Genomic DNA, 17,560 nt, shown 5'->3' with positions numbered 1-17,560 from the left:
AGCAAAATACCTGCTAATCTGGCAAAGGCATCAGTATTTGTGCAGTATTTCTAAATTGACTGAAATTACAGCTTCTGGTCACTAAGCCTTTAAGTAAACTCTCACTTTCTACCCTAAATGACCCAGTTCAGGTTATTTGTACTGTGCCAGAATGGTTTTTTACTTTCAGAAATCCTGAAACTCAAGCTAAGGATTACATCCTGTAGCCGCCTTGTCAACAAAAAAGTTCAACTGTTTCAAAAAGTAGATTGCAGCATCACATTACATCATATGTAGGATAATAAAGTATCCTTTGAAGAAGTCTCTGCTATTTTTTTTAACTCAATGACCTTCATTTTTACAGACATGTCTAGTATGAATTGTAGTTTGCAATATGGGTTGCTTCCCATGGAAACACATTCTAGAACACAGATAAAGAAATAGCCACAGATGCCACCATGACAGTTAGGAGTCCAAACAATGATGTCTAGGCACTTGCCTCTTGCCTCCTCCCATGTACTTTTCATGACACAGTACACAGGGAGAAAAGGGCAGAACAGGCACAAGAAAGAAAGCAGATGGAGCAAGCTGGATGTATGAGGCCATGCTAAATCCAGAGAACTAAATCATGCCCCTGCTAAGGTATAGGTCTCCTTTTCTACAGTGTAGGACACCCCTTTGCATAACAACTGTTGCATATTCATGAAAGGGATCTACCAACGTTAAATATCAAATGAAAAGGATAGGCATCAGTGGCCAATCACCATTTCAAAAAGTGCCACTTGAAGTAATGCTTGCCTCGTAAAGTTGCATCAGCTGAGGAAAAAATGTCAATGCTATAATACCTTGCAAATGTGTGAGAACTAACTGTGGTTCCATTCCTGAATATTTTATGTGGAGGAACATTAGCTGAAACCAATGCATCTATTACATTTGGTAACTTGGTCAGATGTAAGGCCAAGTACTTAAAGGAGGTTGCCCTATTTAATGTAAATGATAAGACTCTGTGTACATTCAGTTCAGGCCACCTCTTTTCTGAAAAATGTTAAGGTTTCAGACAAAAACATGACAGTGTCAAATTCTGAGGCCTATTTGACAGTCCATCCTGTTTCTTGATAGCACCAGGGGGATTGTGTTCTCAATTGATCAAAAAATAGGAAAACAAACATTATCCATTGATATGGATACTTTTCTGATTCTCTTAGATGGGAGTATCTCTTTGGGTCAGGCTTATGCAAAGTGCTATTGATGGTATCATTTTAAACAAGTATCACCCATCAAATTAGTAGACCCACCTGCCTTAGAAGTGAGCAAAGAAAATGCATACAGAAATGGTGAACAAACCTATACCTACAGATTCTCTCCACAGTTGAAAATACTGTATATTAAACACAGAATTAGGAAATAAGGACAGATGCAAATTCTTTAACATAGTAGCAATGAGATGTAGAAATATTACATTCTCAAAGTAATGTAACAAGTGGGAATAGAAGGGGATTTGTAACTCTTTCTTGCTACTTTTTAAAATGTTGCTTTTTATTGTTAACAAGGGAAGCCTGACTTGGCCACGGTGGTCCACACTCTTGTTACATCCCAAATAGACAATTGCATTGCACTCTATGTGGGGTTGCCTTTGAAGACTGCTCAGAAGCTTCAACTGGTCCAGCGGGTGGCAGCCAGGCTCCCTTGTTACACCAGCTCCACTGGCTGCCAGTTTGCTACCGAGCACAATTCAAAGTGCTGACTTTAGCCTATAAAGCCCTAAACAGTTCCGGCCCAGTTTACCTTTCTGAACGTATCTCCCCCTATGAGCCACTTCGGAGGTTAAGATCATTTGGGGAGGCCCTGCTTTCAGTCCTGCCTGCTTCGCAAGCATGGCTGGCGGGGACGAGAGACAGGGCCTTCTCAGTGGTGGCCCCTCAGCTGTGGAATTCCCTCCCCGGCGAGGTTAGATCAGCCCTCTCCGTTTTAGCCTTCAGAAGGAAAGTAAAAACTTGGCCCTGGGATCAGGCTTTCTGTGATTAGTACGGTGCAATAATAGACTTGGAATTATGGTTAATTGATGACAAAACAGCTTTGGACTATGATTTTCGGATATGATTTTAATATTGAATGTAATGTTTTAAATGTTTAATATGTATTAATTTTAAATTTAATTGATTTTAAGTCTCTGATTGTATGTATTTTAAGGCACCTAATGGTTGCCATATATGAGCCGCCTTGAGTCCCCTTTGGGGTAGAGAAAGGTGGGGTAGAAATAAGGTAAATAAATAAGGAGCTGCTGGGTGGGGGCTTTGCTGTGAAATACATACTGGACTGTTTTTGAAAAATATGTGATTCAGCAGAAATTGTAAAAGAGTTAACTTTGTTTTAGGGACTGTTCACATGATCAGAAAATCTGCCCAAAGGTCCCTAAATCATGTGCCCTCAGCATGCATAAATGCACAGGCTTTTATTCTATACATGTGGACTCTTTCACAAATGATGGTGCCTTGCAGTGGGGAAGGAATGTCAGTGTTGAATCCTACTTCCTCTCTACTAAGGATGTGAAAAATGCTATGTTGCCTTCATTGCATTTCTCCATATGATGGCTGCACTCCCATTCCACTTTTATTTATATCTGATTACATAATTCAAATGCATTTTCTAATAGAAATGGAGAAGTTAGCTACATCGCGGAAGGATAAATCACTAGACACATTCTTAGAAGAAGGGATACATTTCTATCAATATATATCTGAGGAAGAAAAAAGGGCTTTACGTAAATGTTTAGAGATATAAACTGTTGGTGTAGTCATTTGCCAATGTACAAATAAAACAAAGAGAAGAAAATAAGGTGAAAGAAAAAATGTTAAAAGGAAAGCAAGAAATATTCTTTTAAAATGAATACATGTACATCCATATATGTATTTTAGATTTACATTTACTTGGAAAAGAGAGATATGTTGATGAGAGAAGTTCTGCAGCTAGTTGTGTAAATGTTGTTCAAGTATGCTTATGTATGTATATATATATTATTGTTTTCTTTGTTTTAATATTAAAAATTGAATTTAAAAAATTGGGGGGGGGGGGAAGCTAGAACACATTCAGAGAAGAATGACTAAATTGGTAAAAGGTCTGGAAGCCAAGCCTTATGAGGAGCAGCTTAGGTTGCTGAGCATGTTTAGCCTGGAGAAGGAAAGGTTAAGAGGGGGCATGGTAGCTATGTTTAAATATTTGAAAGGATATCATATTGAAGGTAGAGCCCGTTAGTTTTCTGCTGCTCCAGAGGGCACAGAGCAATGGGAAAAGTGATTCCACCTAAACATTAGAAGAACTTCCTGGTGCTAAGAGCTGTTCAATAGTAGAACTCTCTGCCTCAGATTGTGGTGGAGTCTCCTCTGGAGATTTACGGCTAAATGACCATCTGTCAGGAGTGCCTTGATTGTGCATTCCTGCATGGCAGGAGATTAGATTGGATGGCCTTTGTGATCTCTTCCAACTCTACCCAGCATAGTTAAGGAATATTGAAAGCTGTGAGCTACAGTCCAACAATGTATGGAAGGGATCTAAGGGAAGGCCCATTTGCTACAGGTAAAAGTGCTGATTGCCTGCTGGGCAACTGGGATATTTTGAGAACTGTACATCCAATTATTTAGAAATGCCCATTTTAATACATAGCATTGTGACACAAAGACTTTGCACTTAATGTTTAAGGTTGCAGTATAGACTGGACTATATATGTAGCTTAGTTTTTTGGGTGCAGCACACAGGGATTTTACTCTCATGCTGTTCAGGAAAAAACCTGAACTGGAGGTGAGTAAGGCTTCTTGCATAATCCTCAGACTACAACCACAAAATTACACAGCCAGGGAAATCCATTCGTCTTGGCAACAAGTTTGTTTTGGTTGTGTAGACATTGTGAGATAGGAAGAGGTGTGCATTCCTCAGGTTTTTCCTAGCCAAGTTCTGACTTGAACACTCTAGCTAATGCTAATTCTATTCACAGAATATGCATCTCGAAATACATTTATTTCAGTTACAAAGTATTAACTTAAAAAATATATCACTGTCTTAGAACTATGTTTTATATTGGATTTCACTAGAGCTGCAGTCTTTGTTTAGTGTAATTTATGAGATTAAATCACTCCAAGAGTTAACGGATGACTTGCTGGGGGGCTTTTTAACTGCGGAAACTTTCTTCGGCTATTTTGACTTCGCTGTGTAATCTCAAAAGACCATGAAAAAGTATCATAGGTTCACCTTTTCCTCAGTAGGTGAGTTTGTTTGATAAATTATTCAGAAACCTCTAACAAACAGAATATATTGGTTCTGTCAGTTAAAGATTTTTGAATAATTAATCCAAAAAGGGTTATTTATTTGAGAAAAAAACAATACCTCACTGGTCATGGTAACATGCAGAACAGGGGACACTAGAAGGGCCCTAAATGTGAGCATGACTATAAGAATCAACAAAAAAAATAACTAATTAAAATCAATTAAGTTATCAATTAAGTTGTAATGGTATAAAAAGGGGGAAACCTATTATTTTATCATTGTTTTCTCTGTATATTGTGCTTTTTATTATTTTATTTATTTATATGCTACCTTGGAGCCCATGATGGTGCAGCTGGTTAAATTGCTGAGCTGCTGAACTTGCTGACTGAAAGGTTGGCAGTTCAAATCCAGGGAGCAGGGTGAGCTCCCACTGTTAGCCCCGGTTTCTGCCAACCTAGCAGTTTGAAAACATGCAAATGTGAGAAGATCAATAGGTACCACTCTGGTGGGAAGGTAATGGCACTTCATGCCGGCCACATGACTTTGGAGTTGTCTACGGACAATGCTGGCTCTTTGGCTTAGAAACGAAGATGAGGACCAACTAGACTTAATGCTAGAGGAAAACCTTTACCTTTAACTACCTTGAGGCTTAAAGTTAAATCCGTGCAGCTAAAACATACAAAAGTTAAAACACAGATTGAATCGAATTAAAAGCCATTTTAAAAAAAAAATCACAAAACAGCAAATTTTTAAAAAGTCTTTTCCCCCATGTGAAGTTCATTCCCAAAGACCTGTACTAATAAAAAAAATGTCTTTGCTTGACTCTGGAAGGTCATCATGGAGAGTGCCAGTCTATTTTCTGTGTGCAATTCCACAATTTGGAAGCCACTGTCAGGAAGACTCTTCTCTGTGTTTCCACGGAATGGGATGGAAAGAAGAGCCTTCTCTAAAGATCTTATGACATGCATAGACACACAGGGAAGAATGTGGCTCTTCACATGATCAGACCCAAACCATATAGAGGTTTATAGATTGTAACACACATACTGAACTCTGTCCTGAAACAGATTGTTTGTGGCACAGTTTCAACAAAGGAGTTGTATGCTACCTGTCCCACATACGATATGAAGACTCCACATATGTCCCATGAAGTTAAACTCTGATGTTTGTAACTCAAGACTTTTTGCTGTGGTACATTTGGGAATTTAGTAGAAAAGTTTAAAAAAATAATAATCATGGACGGCATTTTAGCTTGATTTTCCTAAGGCACCTAGCAATATAAACTTAGTAGTTACTGGTAATTCCCCCCTTTCGATATAAACTTTTTTTCTTATTAAGATTAATTAAATACATTAACTATTTTCCACTGCTTCTCTGTGGGATGTATAAACCTTCAAATACTGTATTGTTACAAACTGCAGCTACTTTAAATTGAGAAACACAAAATCAGTTCCAGAGAATTATTTAAATGGTTAGAAAATACTGTCTCACACAAGCTTTTCAGTCCTGTAATGCAACAAGTAATAATGCACTTTGAAGAAACCTGCCCCAAGAGGACTGTGATGTTTCTTCTCAATGCTTGAATCTGCTCTGTTTCCATGCCACCCAGGAGAACATGATGTAATGAAACTACTAGCAACTAAAGTATAAAGATAATAGGCATATTACAAACAGAGTTCAAGCAGGAATGCTGCAGTCTTAAAGATCAGAAAAAACTGGCAGCTGCAAACAGCTGGTTACGGCCTCTGACATGCCTTTTATTGCTTTTATTTGCAAAAGTTATGTATACGTGTCTAATACCCGGTCTTCAGAATGTAACTTCTCTAAATACATATGGAATTCTAGATTTCAGTCCTGGCTGTGGCATTCATTTTCTTTCCCCCTGATGGTAGGAGCCTGATCCACAGAAGTTTGTTTATCTCTGTTAATGCTCTGATGAGTTTTATTTGAAAGCATTAAAATAAAATCCAAAACTATAAAAGTTTACAGTATTTGCAGCAATAAAACCAAAAGCTATTTTAATAGCCCTAGCTTTCATCCACTTCCTTCCCTTACAAGAAGAATGCAAAATTATACTTCTCAGTAATAGCAATTTAACATAATGCTGGTTGCCATGATTCAATCCTGAGAATTGGTGAGATTTGTAGTTTTCTATGAACTTCCTGTTACTAAAAGGAGAAAACTTGTCGTTCAAATGTCATAGGGACAAGAGTATTGCCAGAACCATTTCTCATGTGCATTCGCGCTGCCACTCCTAGACACTTAGTGACAAAACAAAAACTGCACACATTCAGCAGCACTGAAGAACAACACGGTAAGTGCTAAAGACAAAATCCATATAGGTATAATATCTTTTGATAGATTTTGTTAATTTGGATTTTTGAATTGCCAACCTTTGTTTTCAGTACAATACAAAGACAACTGTTGCCTTCTGAATTCCCTTCTGAATCTTCTGTTCAATCCAGAGAACACAGACCAGTTGTACATTCCCACTCCATCCCAGTTGAAAGGCTTGGCAAGGCAGAGGCAGATTTGATCTTCCAACCGCCTACACCTCAAAATGGGTGTGGGCCTGGATCTCAGTCACCACCACTGACAAAAGTGTTGTTTAACCACTAGATTAGTAATCTTTTACCGACAAAACCCAGTTTTACAAATATGGTGTGATAAAATTCCTTGCCAGCATTCAGTAAGTGTCTTCCATGAAGAAACTCCTTTCTTGATGTTTTGAACCGTATGCCTTTGGTGCTGAATTTGAAGAATGCTTTATAAAATATCTTTCTTCATGGCAGACTTTCCACATGAGATAGTTAATACAATTATTTAAGACATCTATATCCAGCCTTTCCTCTAATGCAAAGCAGCATTTATAGTGCTTCTTTCCATTTTTATCCTTACAACAATCTTGAAAGGTAGGCTGGGCTAAAGATAATCACAGAGTCAAGAGTGATCTACATAGCTCAGTGGGTTTACCCTGGATTGCCCCAGTTTTGTTCAACTTTCAATAGTCTGTTTTCTTTCATTATCTCCAGTTTGACAGTGTTACTTTGTTGTACATGTATGTGTGTTTAACAATAACTCACATTTTTGAAAACCAGAATAAAATATATTGGATATATTGAATAAATAAATATATCCACTAACACAAAAGCCTCATAGAATCATAGAATAGTAGAGTTGGAAGAGACCTCCTGGGCCATCTAGTCCAACCCCCCACTAAGAAGCAGGGAATCGCATTCAAAGCACCCCCGACAGATGGCCATCCAGCCTCTGCTTAAAAGCCTCCAAAGAAGGAGCCTCCACCACAGTCCGGGGGAGAGAGTTCCACTGTCGAACAGCCCTCACAGTGAGGAAGTTCTTCCTGATGTTTAGGTGGAATCTCCTTTCCTGTAGTTTGAAGCCATTGTTCCGTGTCCTAGTCTGCAGGGCAGCAGAAAATAAGCTTGCTCCCTCCTCCCTATGACTTCCCTTCATGTACTTGTACATGGCTATCATGTCTCCTCTCAGCCTTCTCTTCTGCAGGCTCTTTAAGCCGCTCCTCATAGAGCTTGTTCTCCAGACCCTTAATCATTTTAGTCGCCCTCCTCTGGACGCTTTCCAGCTTGTCAACATCTCACTTCAACTGCGGTGCCCAAAATTGGACACAGTATTCCAGGTGTGGTCTGACCAAGGCAGAATAGAGGGGGAGCATGACTTCCCTGGATCTAGACGCTATTCCCCTATTGATGCTACTCATTTTTTGTTTCAAAAGCAGCATGTTTATTCAAGTCAACTCTGATTTCTGGGAACACTATTTTAGGATTCTCTTGGCAACATTAGTTCAAGGGAGGTTGCCACTGCCTTTCTCTGAGATTGAGAGTGTGATTTGCCCAAAGTTACTCAGTGTGTTTCCATGATTGAGGTGGAGATTCAAACCAACACTCTAATCAGGCTGATTATCTGGGTCTCCCCACAGTGTGAAATCCTAGGTTACAATAGCAAATAGGTATGAAACAACTGCACCATTGAAGAAAGGCAGAAAAATGTTGGTCCTACAAATATTATGGATGCCAGCTCCCGGAAAAGGAAAGGCAGTGTAGAATGTATAGTCCAAAACATGTGGATGGGCAAAAAGTTCCCTATCCCAATGCTATAGAATAGTTGAGCCAATGGTTTTAGAGTTGGCTTATGATCGAAAGGTCCCAGGTTCAAACCCCGGGAGCAGCGTGAGCGGCCGTTGTTAGCTCCAGCTTCTGCCAACCTAGCAGTTCGAAAACATGCCAATGTGAGTAGATCAATAGGTACTGCTCCGGCGGGAATGTAACGGCGCTCCATGCAGTCATGCCGGCCACATGACCTTGGAGGTGTCTACGGACAACGCCAGCTCTTCGCCTTAGAAGTGGAGATGAGCACCAACCCCCAGAGTCAGACATGACTGGACTTAACGTCAGGGGAAAACCTTTACCTTACTTTATGACTCTGTAGACCAAGGTTCAAATCCCTTCTCTGCCATGGAAACCCACTGGCTGATTTTGAGCCAGAAACATTCTCTCAGCCTCAGAAGAAGGCAAAGGCAAACCCCTTTACACAAATCTTTCCCCCCAAAAATGTCATGATAGGGTCACTTTAGTATCAACGTAAGTTGTAAATGACTTGAAAGCACACAATAAAAAGTGAAGTTGATATAAACTAAGATTATTTCACAGTTTTAGGAACAATGAATTTGTTATACTGGCCACAATGTAAGAACATGATGATTATTATAAAAATCTTGATGTATAAAGTCTTACTTGCCAGAAAAATTAACACAGAGGTGGGAAGAATGTGAACCTTCAAATGCTCTTGGCTGATACGGTTTAACCCAGCTGCCTGAACTGTCTGATTTTCTTTAGGGCATGGGCACGGGGATTTCATGATGGGTGCCTGCACTTCAAATTCTGCCACTATATTCCTGCTGCATTTACCAATGCAAGAGCCTTCTTGTCCCAGCATTCATATTTTACATAGTTTTCTGGAAATGAATGATAATAGTAAAGATATGAAATATTAAATTCAATAACTTCCAGGTGTCACAGCAAAAAAAGGGGAGGAGGGGGTTGTGACTTCTTAAACACTAAGAGATTCACTGCAGCACAGACTATTTCATTGCATAATTTCTGTTTGCTGCTTGAAATATTTTATGGAAAATCTGCATGTTAAGCAAGATTCTTATTAATAGTTAAAATATATTTTGGATTTCTAGGAAATAGTGGGTGTACATGCAACCATCAGCTGCAATCCTGATGTAGTTCATTCTTCCAAAGCCACAAACTAATATACTTTACTTTCAACATGAGAATTTGGCAGCAAATGGAAACCTAGGGTCAGACTCTCTCCTTCTTTTAATGTGTAGGCACCCTTCCTTTGTGTCCTGATGCCATCCAGTTGTGCACTTGGTTCCCCTTCATGTGCCTCTAACTACCGCTATCTGCCATTGATCAGGGTACAATATGAAGAGACTAGCGAATCTACTTGGGGTCTTGGGCTATTTTATGGATAGGTCTCAGACTCCTCTGATGTTTATAACCAGGGGTCCCCAAAGTTTTTAAACAGGGGGCCAGTTCATGATCCTTCGGACCATTGGAGGGCCAGACTATAGTTGGCCACTGAGCTATAAATAGCAACAACAACAACAACAACAAATAGGAGGGTTGGAAGAGACCCTTTGGGCCATTGAGTCCAATCCCCCTTTGCCTTTGTGCACCGAAAGCACAAGCAAAGCACCCCTGACAGATGGCCACCCAGAATCAATGTTAATAATAATAATAATAATAATAATAATAATAATAATAATAAAAAAGAGGGTTGGAAGAGACCTCTTGGGCCATTGAGTCCAACCCCCTTCTGCCTCTGTGCACCATAAGCACAAGCAAAGCATCCCTGACAGATGGCCACCCAGCCTCAATGCTAATAATAATAATAATAATAATAATAATAATAATAATAATAATAAGGGTTGTAAGAGAAGAAGAGACCCCTTGGGTCATTTAGCCCAACCCCCTTCTGCCCTTGTGCCGTAGGGGCCAGATAAATGGCTTCAATGGGCTGCATCCGGCCCCCGGGCCTTAGTTTGGGGACCCCTGTTAATAACACTATATCACCTCAGCCCTGGGGCTTGAAGTGAGAAAAGGGAGAGAGCAGTGGTGAGGAAGGTCTCTTTGAGTTGAATGTAGATCAAGTTTATCTCAGTTAGTGAGTGTACTTTGGTGGCAAAAGTGCTGGGCTTGTACCCAGGTTCGATAACTAGCTTCATCTGGTTGTAGCCTATTGCCAGCCAGCTCCGAATTGGCTTCACCTGATGCCCGTGTCAACGAATTTATTCCCCCAGAGACTTAAGCCTGGGGAGAAAACACCCAACAACCAACTCAGGCTATTAGGGTAGTACAGTAGTTGTACCCCACTGTAGTTGATCTGCTTAACAAAATAAACATGGAGTTGATGTTATGTAAACGAAGGAGAAACAAGAAACAGCAGGGTTTATGGTATATTGAAGACATCCATGTCTTCTTTCAGCAAAGAAGACTGTGCTCCCACCCTTGCTGTGGGGCTTCAACTTCTCTCACAATCAGCCAGCCTGGTCAATAATCAGGGAAGAAAGGGTTGTAGTTCAACAATAGTTGGAGGCCACTGTTAACTCAGGCCCTTTGGGAGAGATATAGACCACATGGAGGAAGAAACCCCTGGTGAGTTCAGTAGTGAAGAGCAAAATAGCCTTTAGTCTCTGCTTGACTCTCTTGGGTTCTGGGGCAATGTTTCCCCATGTTGCACTGAGGGGCTTTCACACTGCACAATTGCAGCTCTTCTTCAATTTTAACTGCTATAGCAATATCCTATAGAATCCTAAAGTTTGTAGTTTAGGGATGGTTACTTAGAAACCTCTCCACAAGAGAGTTTGAATTCCTCATGAGATGACAAATCCCAGGATGTAGTCATGGCCATTAGAATGGAATGATAGTGCTAAAGCTAAATAGTGTAAAAGGATCCCACATCTCCAGCAGGAGCTGACCCTCCATGAGTTATACATTGCCTAATGAAAAGCTAGTTCCTTCTTCAGGACTAAGTACAAGAGCTCTTTTTGAACCCATCATTGTGTGTCATTTGTCTTGAATATTTTTTCCTTGTGATTGTATAACTTTTAAAAATCCCTACACCAACAAGCATCCTGACTGACAGTTCAAAAAATCTGGAATGAGCTCCTGAAATGCTGGACTATGTTTCAAATGCCCAGAAAATCTATGTCTAGTCTACCATTGCTTTTGCTTGTAAAGTCTGCTGGTACAAATGGTCAATGAACAGGACTAATATGATCTTGGTTCACGATTACTTAATTTCTCATTTTTAAAATTAACAATGAATTCAATCCTATGAACATTTAATAGATTAAAGCATATCTATAAGGGATTAAAATAATGACATGAACCAACACGAAGAAGCAATGCTGAGCTTACACACAACTGTATCCCTCAACACAAGATGACAGAAAGTGTTTGCTGTAGGGACTTACGTTATGTGGACAGTACTCCGTATCCTGGTAAAACGATAGGCCTCGAAAGATCTTGTCATGGAAACTTGAACTGCAGCATTTTGTCATTCCACGGTCAATAGCTTCATTGATCTTGCTCACAGGAAAAGCACAAACTGCTGAGTACTTCTGGGGCACCGGGCTTTCTGCCTGGCTTTCAGCAAACACACCAAAAAGAACCAGTTCTGAGTCACTAATAGTAAGCTCATCAGCCAGCTTTGAGCCAGGTTGGGTAGCATGGGCTGCCTGCAATACATTAAAATTTACCTCCCTGTTGTTTACTTCAAGGCTCCTCTTTCGCTTATGTCGAAAGCGGCACTCCAAATTCAACTCACGGTAATTGCGTACTTCACTCTCTTTACTGTTGAGCCGTGTTATCCTAGTGTGGTACACTCTGGAGTTGAGATTTTCTCTTTGGATGGTTAGGAAATATACATAGTCCTCATTGTTAAAGGAATACACATAGTCAATGGGGTACGTGTCTTGATACTCAGGCAGCACAGTTAAAGAGTGGAAAAGATGGTCGAATCCATCCTGTGTACTCTTCAGTCTCCGTATAGATACTGATTTAGGGCTATAGGTCTCTGCAATACTCACGTTGATAGTAGATGCAATGTAAAAGTACGCAGAAGACTGATCAACAACTATGACTCTTGTTCCTAAGGGACTGGCCACACAATCTGGACATTCAGAAGGTTTGTTAAACTTAGCTGAATATAAGCATGAAGTTTTTTTAATTGAAGCAATGCTGCCCACTGTCTCAATGCTATGCAGGAAGCAGATCCCATGTTGCGAACTCCCACAACTGTAAAGCCAAGGTTCAAAAGGATCCAGCACCAACACTTTGTTATCTGTGTCTTCATAATCCATTGGTCCCTTCACTGGGCACAGGGCACAGATTGTACAATTGGGACTTCCCCAGGGACCAGTTACTACGGCAGAGAGGATTTTCATCTCAGAATTCAATATGTAGATCTTGTTCCGAAGTGCAACAAAGATAGCATTAGCAGGCTCATAGCTTACTATGTTCTGGATGGGACTCTCTGCGATGAATGTAGGAAAGTTGTATTTCACTGAATAATTACTAGTCAGGTTATAAGAAATATATGGGCATTTCCAAGAGTCCCCACTGATTTTTATGGGCAGCAACCCCAACAAGAGGCTAAACAGAAATGATGCCCTCATACTAGAGTAGGAAACAATAATAAGAGTCCCAAGTTCCAGATGCTACCTGAGTTCTTCAGTTCTGTGAGGATCTGTAACCCCGTTGGTATAAGCTGTCATTGCATTAGAGCTGAAAACGACAGAAAACACAAATGAATAATGTGGCAGTGATGTTTAAAAGGATGATACTTACATTTAAACAGTGCTGAGCATTTGGTAGAATAGGTACATTTTAATTGCGAAAATGATACAATGAATAAAGGCTCAGATTAGTTCCAAATACCTGCCTACATAGAGCTTTATTTTAAAGATCTCATATTTCTAAGATTTATCATATCAGTGCATTATTTTTGTGGATGTAAAGTAGCACAAGGTTCAGAAAGTACTGCAAAGTGCCTGTAAGAGAACACACAGGAAATAGCACTGCTGAAGAGATAATCGTAGTCGGAAGGGACCTCATCAGCCATCAGATCCAACCTCCCATTCAAGGCAGGATTTTCAGCCAGGGTGTCCCAGAGAAGGAGATCCCACCATCCCTTTAAGACAGTGTTTCTCAAATTGTGCTCCAGGTATTTTGGACTTCAGCTCCCAGTAATCCCAGCCAGTTTACCAGCTGTTAGGAATTGTGGGAGCTGAAGTCCAAAACACCTGGAGAAATAGAATTTGAGAAACACTGGTCTAGGGCTTCTGTGAGGACCCTTCTACACTGCCATATAATCTACATTATCAAATCAGATACATTATCAAATTCACATTATCTGCTTTTAACTGAATTTTCTGAGTCTAGAATGCCATCTAATCCAAATCAAATAATCTGGATTTTATGGCAGTGTAGAAGGGGCCTGAGTTGCATCCAAAAATGTATGAGGGGCAAAACAATTCTCAGCACTGTTACAGATAACTTTATACTTTAGATTGCTGCTAAAACACTACATTGGAAGAAGAGGAGGCCTAATTTTCCATGATAAATAGTATCATCCAGTTGACAGGATGATACTATTTTTGCTAAGTAAATGGAAAAAGCAAAAGAAACAGCACATGCTAATTGCACTAATTGGACAAAGGAAGAGACTTTAGTTTGTCTGGGCAACTAATGAACGCTCTGGCTCCTTGCAATAGTCTATGCAAATTGTTGCTGGGAGTAAACAATACAAAGAATGACATGCAGAGAAAGCACAATGTGTGCAGGATTGATGCAGGAATGGGGTGTGGCATCTTATTGCTTAGATTTACATGCATCATATTAATCCTAATTCTATTTTAGTGAATGATTGCAAAATGGATAAAACCAAAACTCAGGGCAGCTTCTCCCTGGGAAAAATACAAATAAATATGCTCATGCCTGAGTGTAGATGAAGGGTGCTGTTTTGTGTGCACCTTTCCAAGTTAACAAAATTATTTTGGAAGTTTTACCACAGTTTCCTTTAATTGGCTTCTTCTAAATTATATTTCTATTGCCACTAAATCAGATAATCAAGGGGGCATGTTTTGTGTGCTCCTTTCTAAGTTAATAAAATGTTATTTCAGAAGTTTTACCACAGCTTCCTCTAATTGACTTATTCTAAATGATATTTCTATTGCCACTAAATCAGATAATCAAGGGCTCTTGTTTTGTGTTCCATAGTCATGTGAAATCTTATCCTGCTCATGTCATGGCTCTTCAGGGCCACAGTATCTGCTTAGTAATGTTCAGAATAAAGGGGAAGGGGAGCAGCATACATGCAAGTTATTCCCCATGCCCTGATAAATGCATGTTTTTGCGCATATGTGCAGGCATGAGAGAAAGGTATCAACTGGTAGTTTAAAGGGAACTGGTGTTCACAAAAATAATACATTTCATAGCCCACATCATTGTGAAAGACATATGAAAATTAAAAGAAAACACTTTCTTTGTCTGCAAAAATTATATGAAACAGCAGAGTGGTTTATGTCCAAAACTTATCCAGTGTCAAATGTATTTTTCCTATGCCCACAACTGAAATATTAGGTCAATATTAATTAGAAAACAAGCTAATTTTGAACCATTTCTCTTCCATTTTCTGTCTTGAATTAACAAATGATATGATAAGCGATCATTAAAATGATAATTCTGAGTCATGACTTAAAACATATGTACTCGTATTGTATACATGCCGGAAGGGCAACTGTGCAAATGTGTGTTCTTTGGTGTGCCTGGTAAGTAAAAATGGAACACCCAGATATATTTTAAAAGTGCCTCTGGTCATATTTCAATTAACTCCAAGGCCCAAATCCAGAGTAGAACCAGTGACTCGATGGGGATTATTTAAATATATATGAACCACATTCCAAATGATTAAATGAGTCAACTCTAAATTGGGCGCAAGGGTATCCTATGCAAGTTCATTCAGAAGTGCCAAGCAATTTAGTGGGATTAATTCAGCAAGCATAGACCTATGGCCAATATCACCAAGGAGTTTATCCAGCACATAACTGGAACATCATAGGGAATAAAAGAGGGAATAGGTTTACAGACTATACCACAGTAAATCAAGATTTGCAAAAGGGTTTTACAGCAGCTGGAAAACCACAACTAGTCCAAGTTCCTTCAGAAGTATACAATCGTTATACATGTGACTTCGGCCTCACCTTTCAGCTGTGTTCAAGGGAGTGCACATGAATATCAATTTCCTGCCATAAAATCATAAATCCAACCAAATGACACTACAAGATCTGAACAGCAGCAGTTTACTACAAATGTTGGGAATACAGAATTCCAAGAGGTCCTGGGAGAAGCTTTCTTTTTCAATCGTCCCAAGGGCAACTACCAGAACTCCACTATACTTTTACACTGAGGGTGTAATGCAGGAGTCTGAGTGTTGGGTGAGAACTTTGGGAGGGCAGGGTTCAAATCCCAGCTCAGCTAGAGGTGACCTTGGGCAAGTCCCTCCTTCTCGGCCTCAGAGGAAGGCAAGGGGAACACATCTGAACAAATCCTGCCAAGAAAACGCAAGGCGAGGGTCACCATGAGTTGGGATTAACTTGAAGGCACAGAAGCACAGGTTTTACACTTGCGAGTGCAACCTTCTAAAAGACTGCATGTTTCAAAGGGGATTTCCAAGGCAAAGGTGAGGCAATGCTCTGCTCTGAAGGGCACGATTCCACCCATTTCTGGGAGCAACTTTGGCATTTTAAATAGACTTTGTGCTCTTTACAAATCATAGAATCCTAGAGTTGGATAAGACTCCAAGGGTCATCCAGTCCAACCACATTCTACCATGCAGGAAAACACAACCGAAGTATTTAAAAAAACCCTCGAAAATCAGGACAGTAAATAAAAGACACCACTCAGAAAACAAAATAATTCCAGACATGAATCAATCAGGGCCAGGTAACACCTCCCAACAAAGGCAGTAAGCAGCCAGAACTTGAAGCTGAAAGGCTATTCAATTCTAATCAAGGTGGCCAATTGCAACATTCACACCTGACTCAAAGAGACAAGAGTTCTTTCTCCCACCTTGGGCCTTACACAGATATATAAACCCCACGTGACTAGTTTCCAACACCTCACAACCCATGAAGATGCCTGCCATAAATGTGGGCGAAATGTCAGGAAGGAATGCTTCTGGAACATGGCCATACAGCTGGAAAGATTCACAGCAACACAACCAAAGCACTCCTGATAGATAGCCATCCAGCCTCTGTTTAAAAACTTTCAGAGAGAGACAACATATTCTATTAGCAAATAGCTCTTACTATCAAGAGATTTTCCCTAATATTTGGATGGAACCTCCTTTCCTTCCATTTGAATCCATTGCTCCATAGTCTCCAGAGCAGCAGAAAACAAGCCTGAGGCACTCGCTAACCAGGCATGGGCAAACTTTGGTGCTCCAGGTGTTTTGGACTTCAACTCCCACCATTCCTAACAGCCTACCGGCTGTTAGGAATGGTGGGAGTTGAAGTCCAAAACACCAGGAGCACCAAAGTTTGCCCATGCCTGCGCTAGGCTCAGGGCGGACCTGTGGGACCATGAGAGCGCCAGCGCTCTTGGGCTTCAGAGAAGGCGCAAGTCCTTGTAAAAGTAGGGCTCCGGCGATACCGTCGCTTTGAGCCAGGGCGGCTCGGGTGGCGCCGAACTGCACCCAGGCCACAGTGTGGACGCGCCCTCAGAGCCTCGGCTGGGACCCCAACCCCCAGACTCACCCGCCGCGGCCGTCCTGAAGGGCGCTCTCCGCCGCGCCACCTGCCCAGCAGGAAAGGAGAGGAGAGGAAGGGGGACGGGGCGAAGAAGCCGGCGGGCGGGGACCGGGCAGAGGCCCCTCCTCCCCCTCCTCCTCCTCCTCCTCCTCCACAAGAGCAGCCTTTGCTGTGCCCCGTCCTCTCCCTCCAGCCCTGGAGAATCCCACTCCTGGAGCTCTTGCTCCGTGCAGTTAGGAGAGCCCTTCCCCTACGCCTTTCGCCGCCCAAACTGGCCGTCATGGAGACCTAGCTCAGAGTGAGACGCTACTTACATTTTTACAAGCTTGGAAACCCCTTCGCAAACTTTTTTTTGGGAGGGAGGGAATATGAAGATAAAATACAGTAGAGACTCACTTATCCAACATAAACATGGGCCGGCAGAACGTTGGATAAGCGAATATGTTGGATAAGAAGGAAGGATTA

The 17,560-nt window shown here is 40.8% G+C and overlaps 1 protein-coding gene across 1 annotated transcript in view; it reads right to left on the bottom strand.

The window, feature by feature from the left end:
* mst1r (macrophage stimulating 1 receptor) overlaps positions 1–17,169 on the bottom strand; it is a 79,512-nt gene extending 62,343 nt beyond the window's left edge. Inside the window, exons 1-2 of the mRNA XM_062970108.1 lie at positions 17,102–17,169; positions 11,759–13,070 (exon numbers count right to left, since the gene is read on the bottom strand). Of these exons, the coding sequence (XP_062826178.1) occupies positions 11,759–12,961 (1,203 nt within the window). The 5' untranslated portion in view covers positions 12,962–13,070; positions 17,102–17,169. The remainder of the gene's footprint in view (positions 1–11,758; positions 13,071–17,101) is intronic.
* Positions 17,170–17,560: the final 391 nt, after the last annotated feature.

This window comes from Anolis carolinensis, chromosome 2 (genome assembly GCF_035594765.1).
Source record: "Anolis carolinensis isolate JA03-04 chromosome 2, rAnoCar3.1.pri, whole genome shotgun sequence".
Lineage (NCBI taxonomy): Eukaryota > Metazoa > Chordata > Lepidosauria > Squamata > Dactyloidae > Anolis > Anolis carolinensis.
This window is presented reverse-complemented; position numbering and strand designations above follow the sequence as displayed.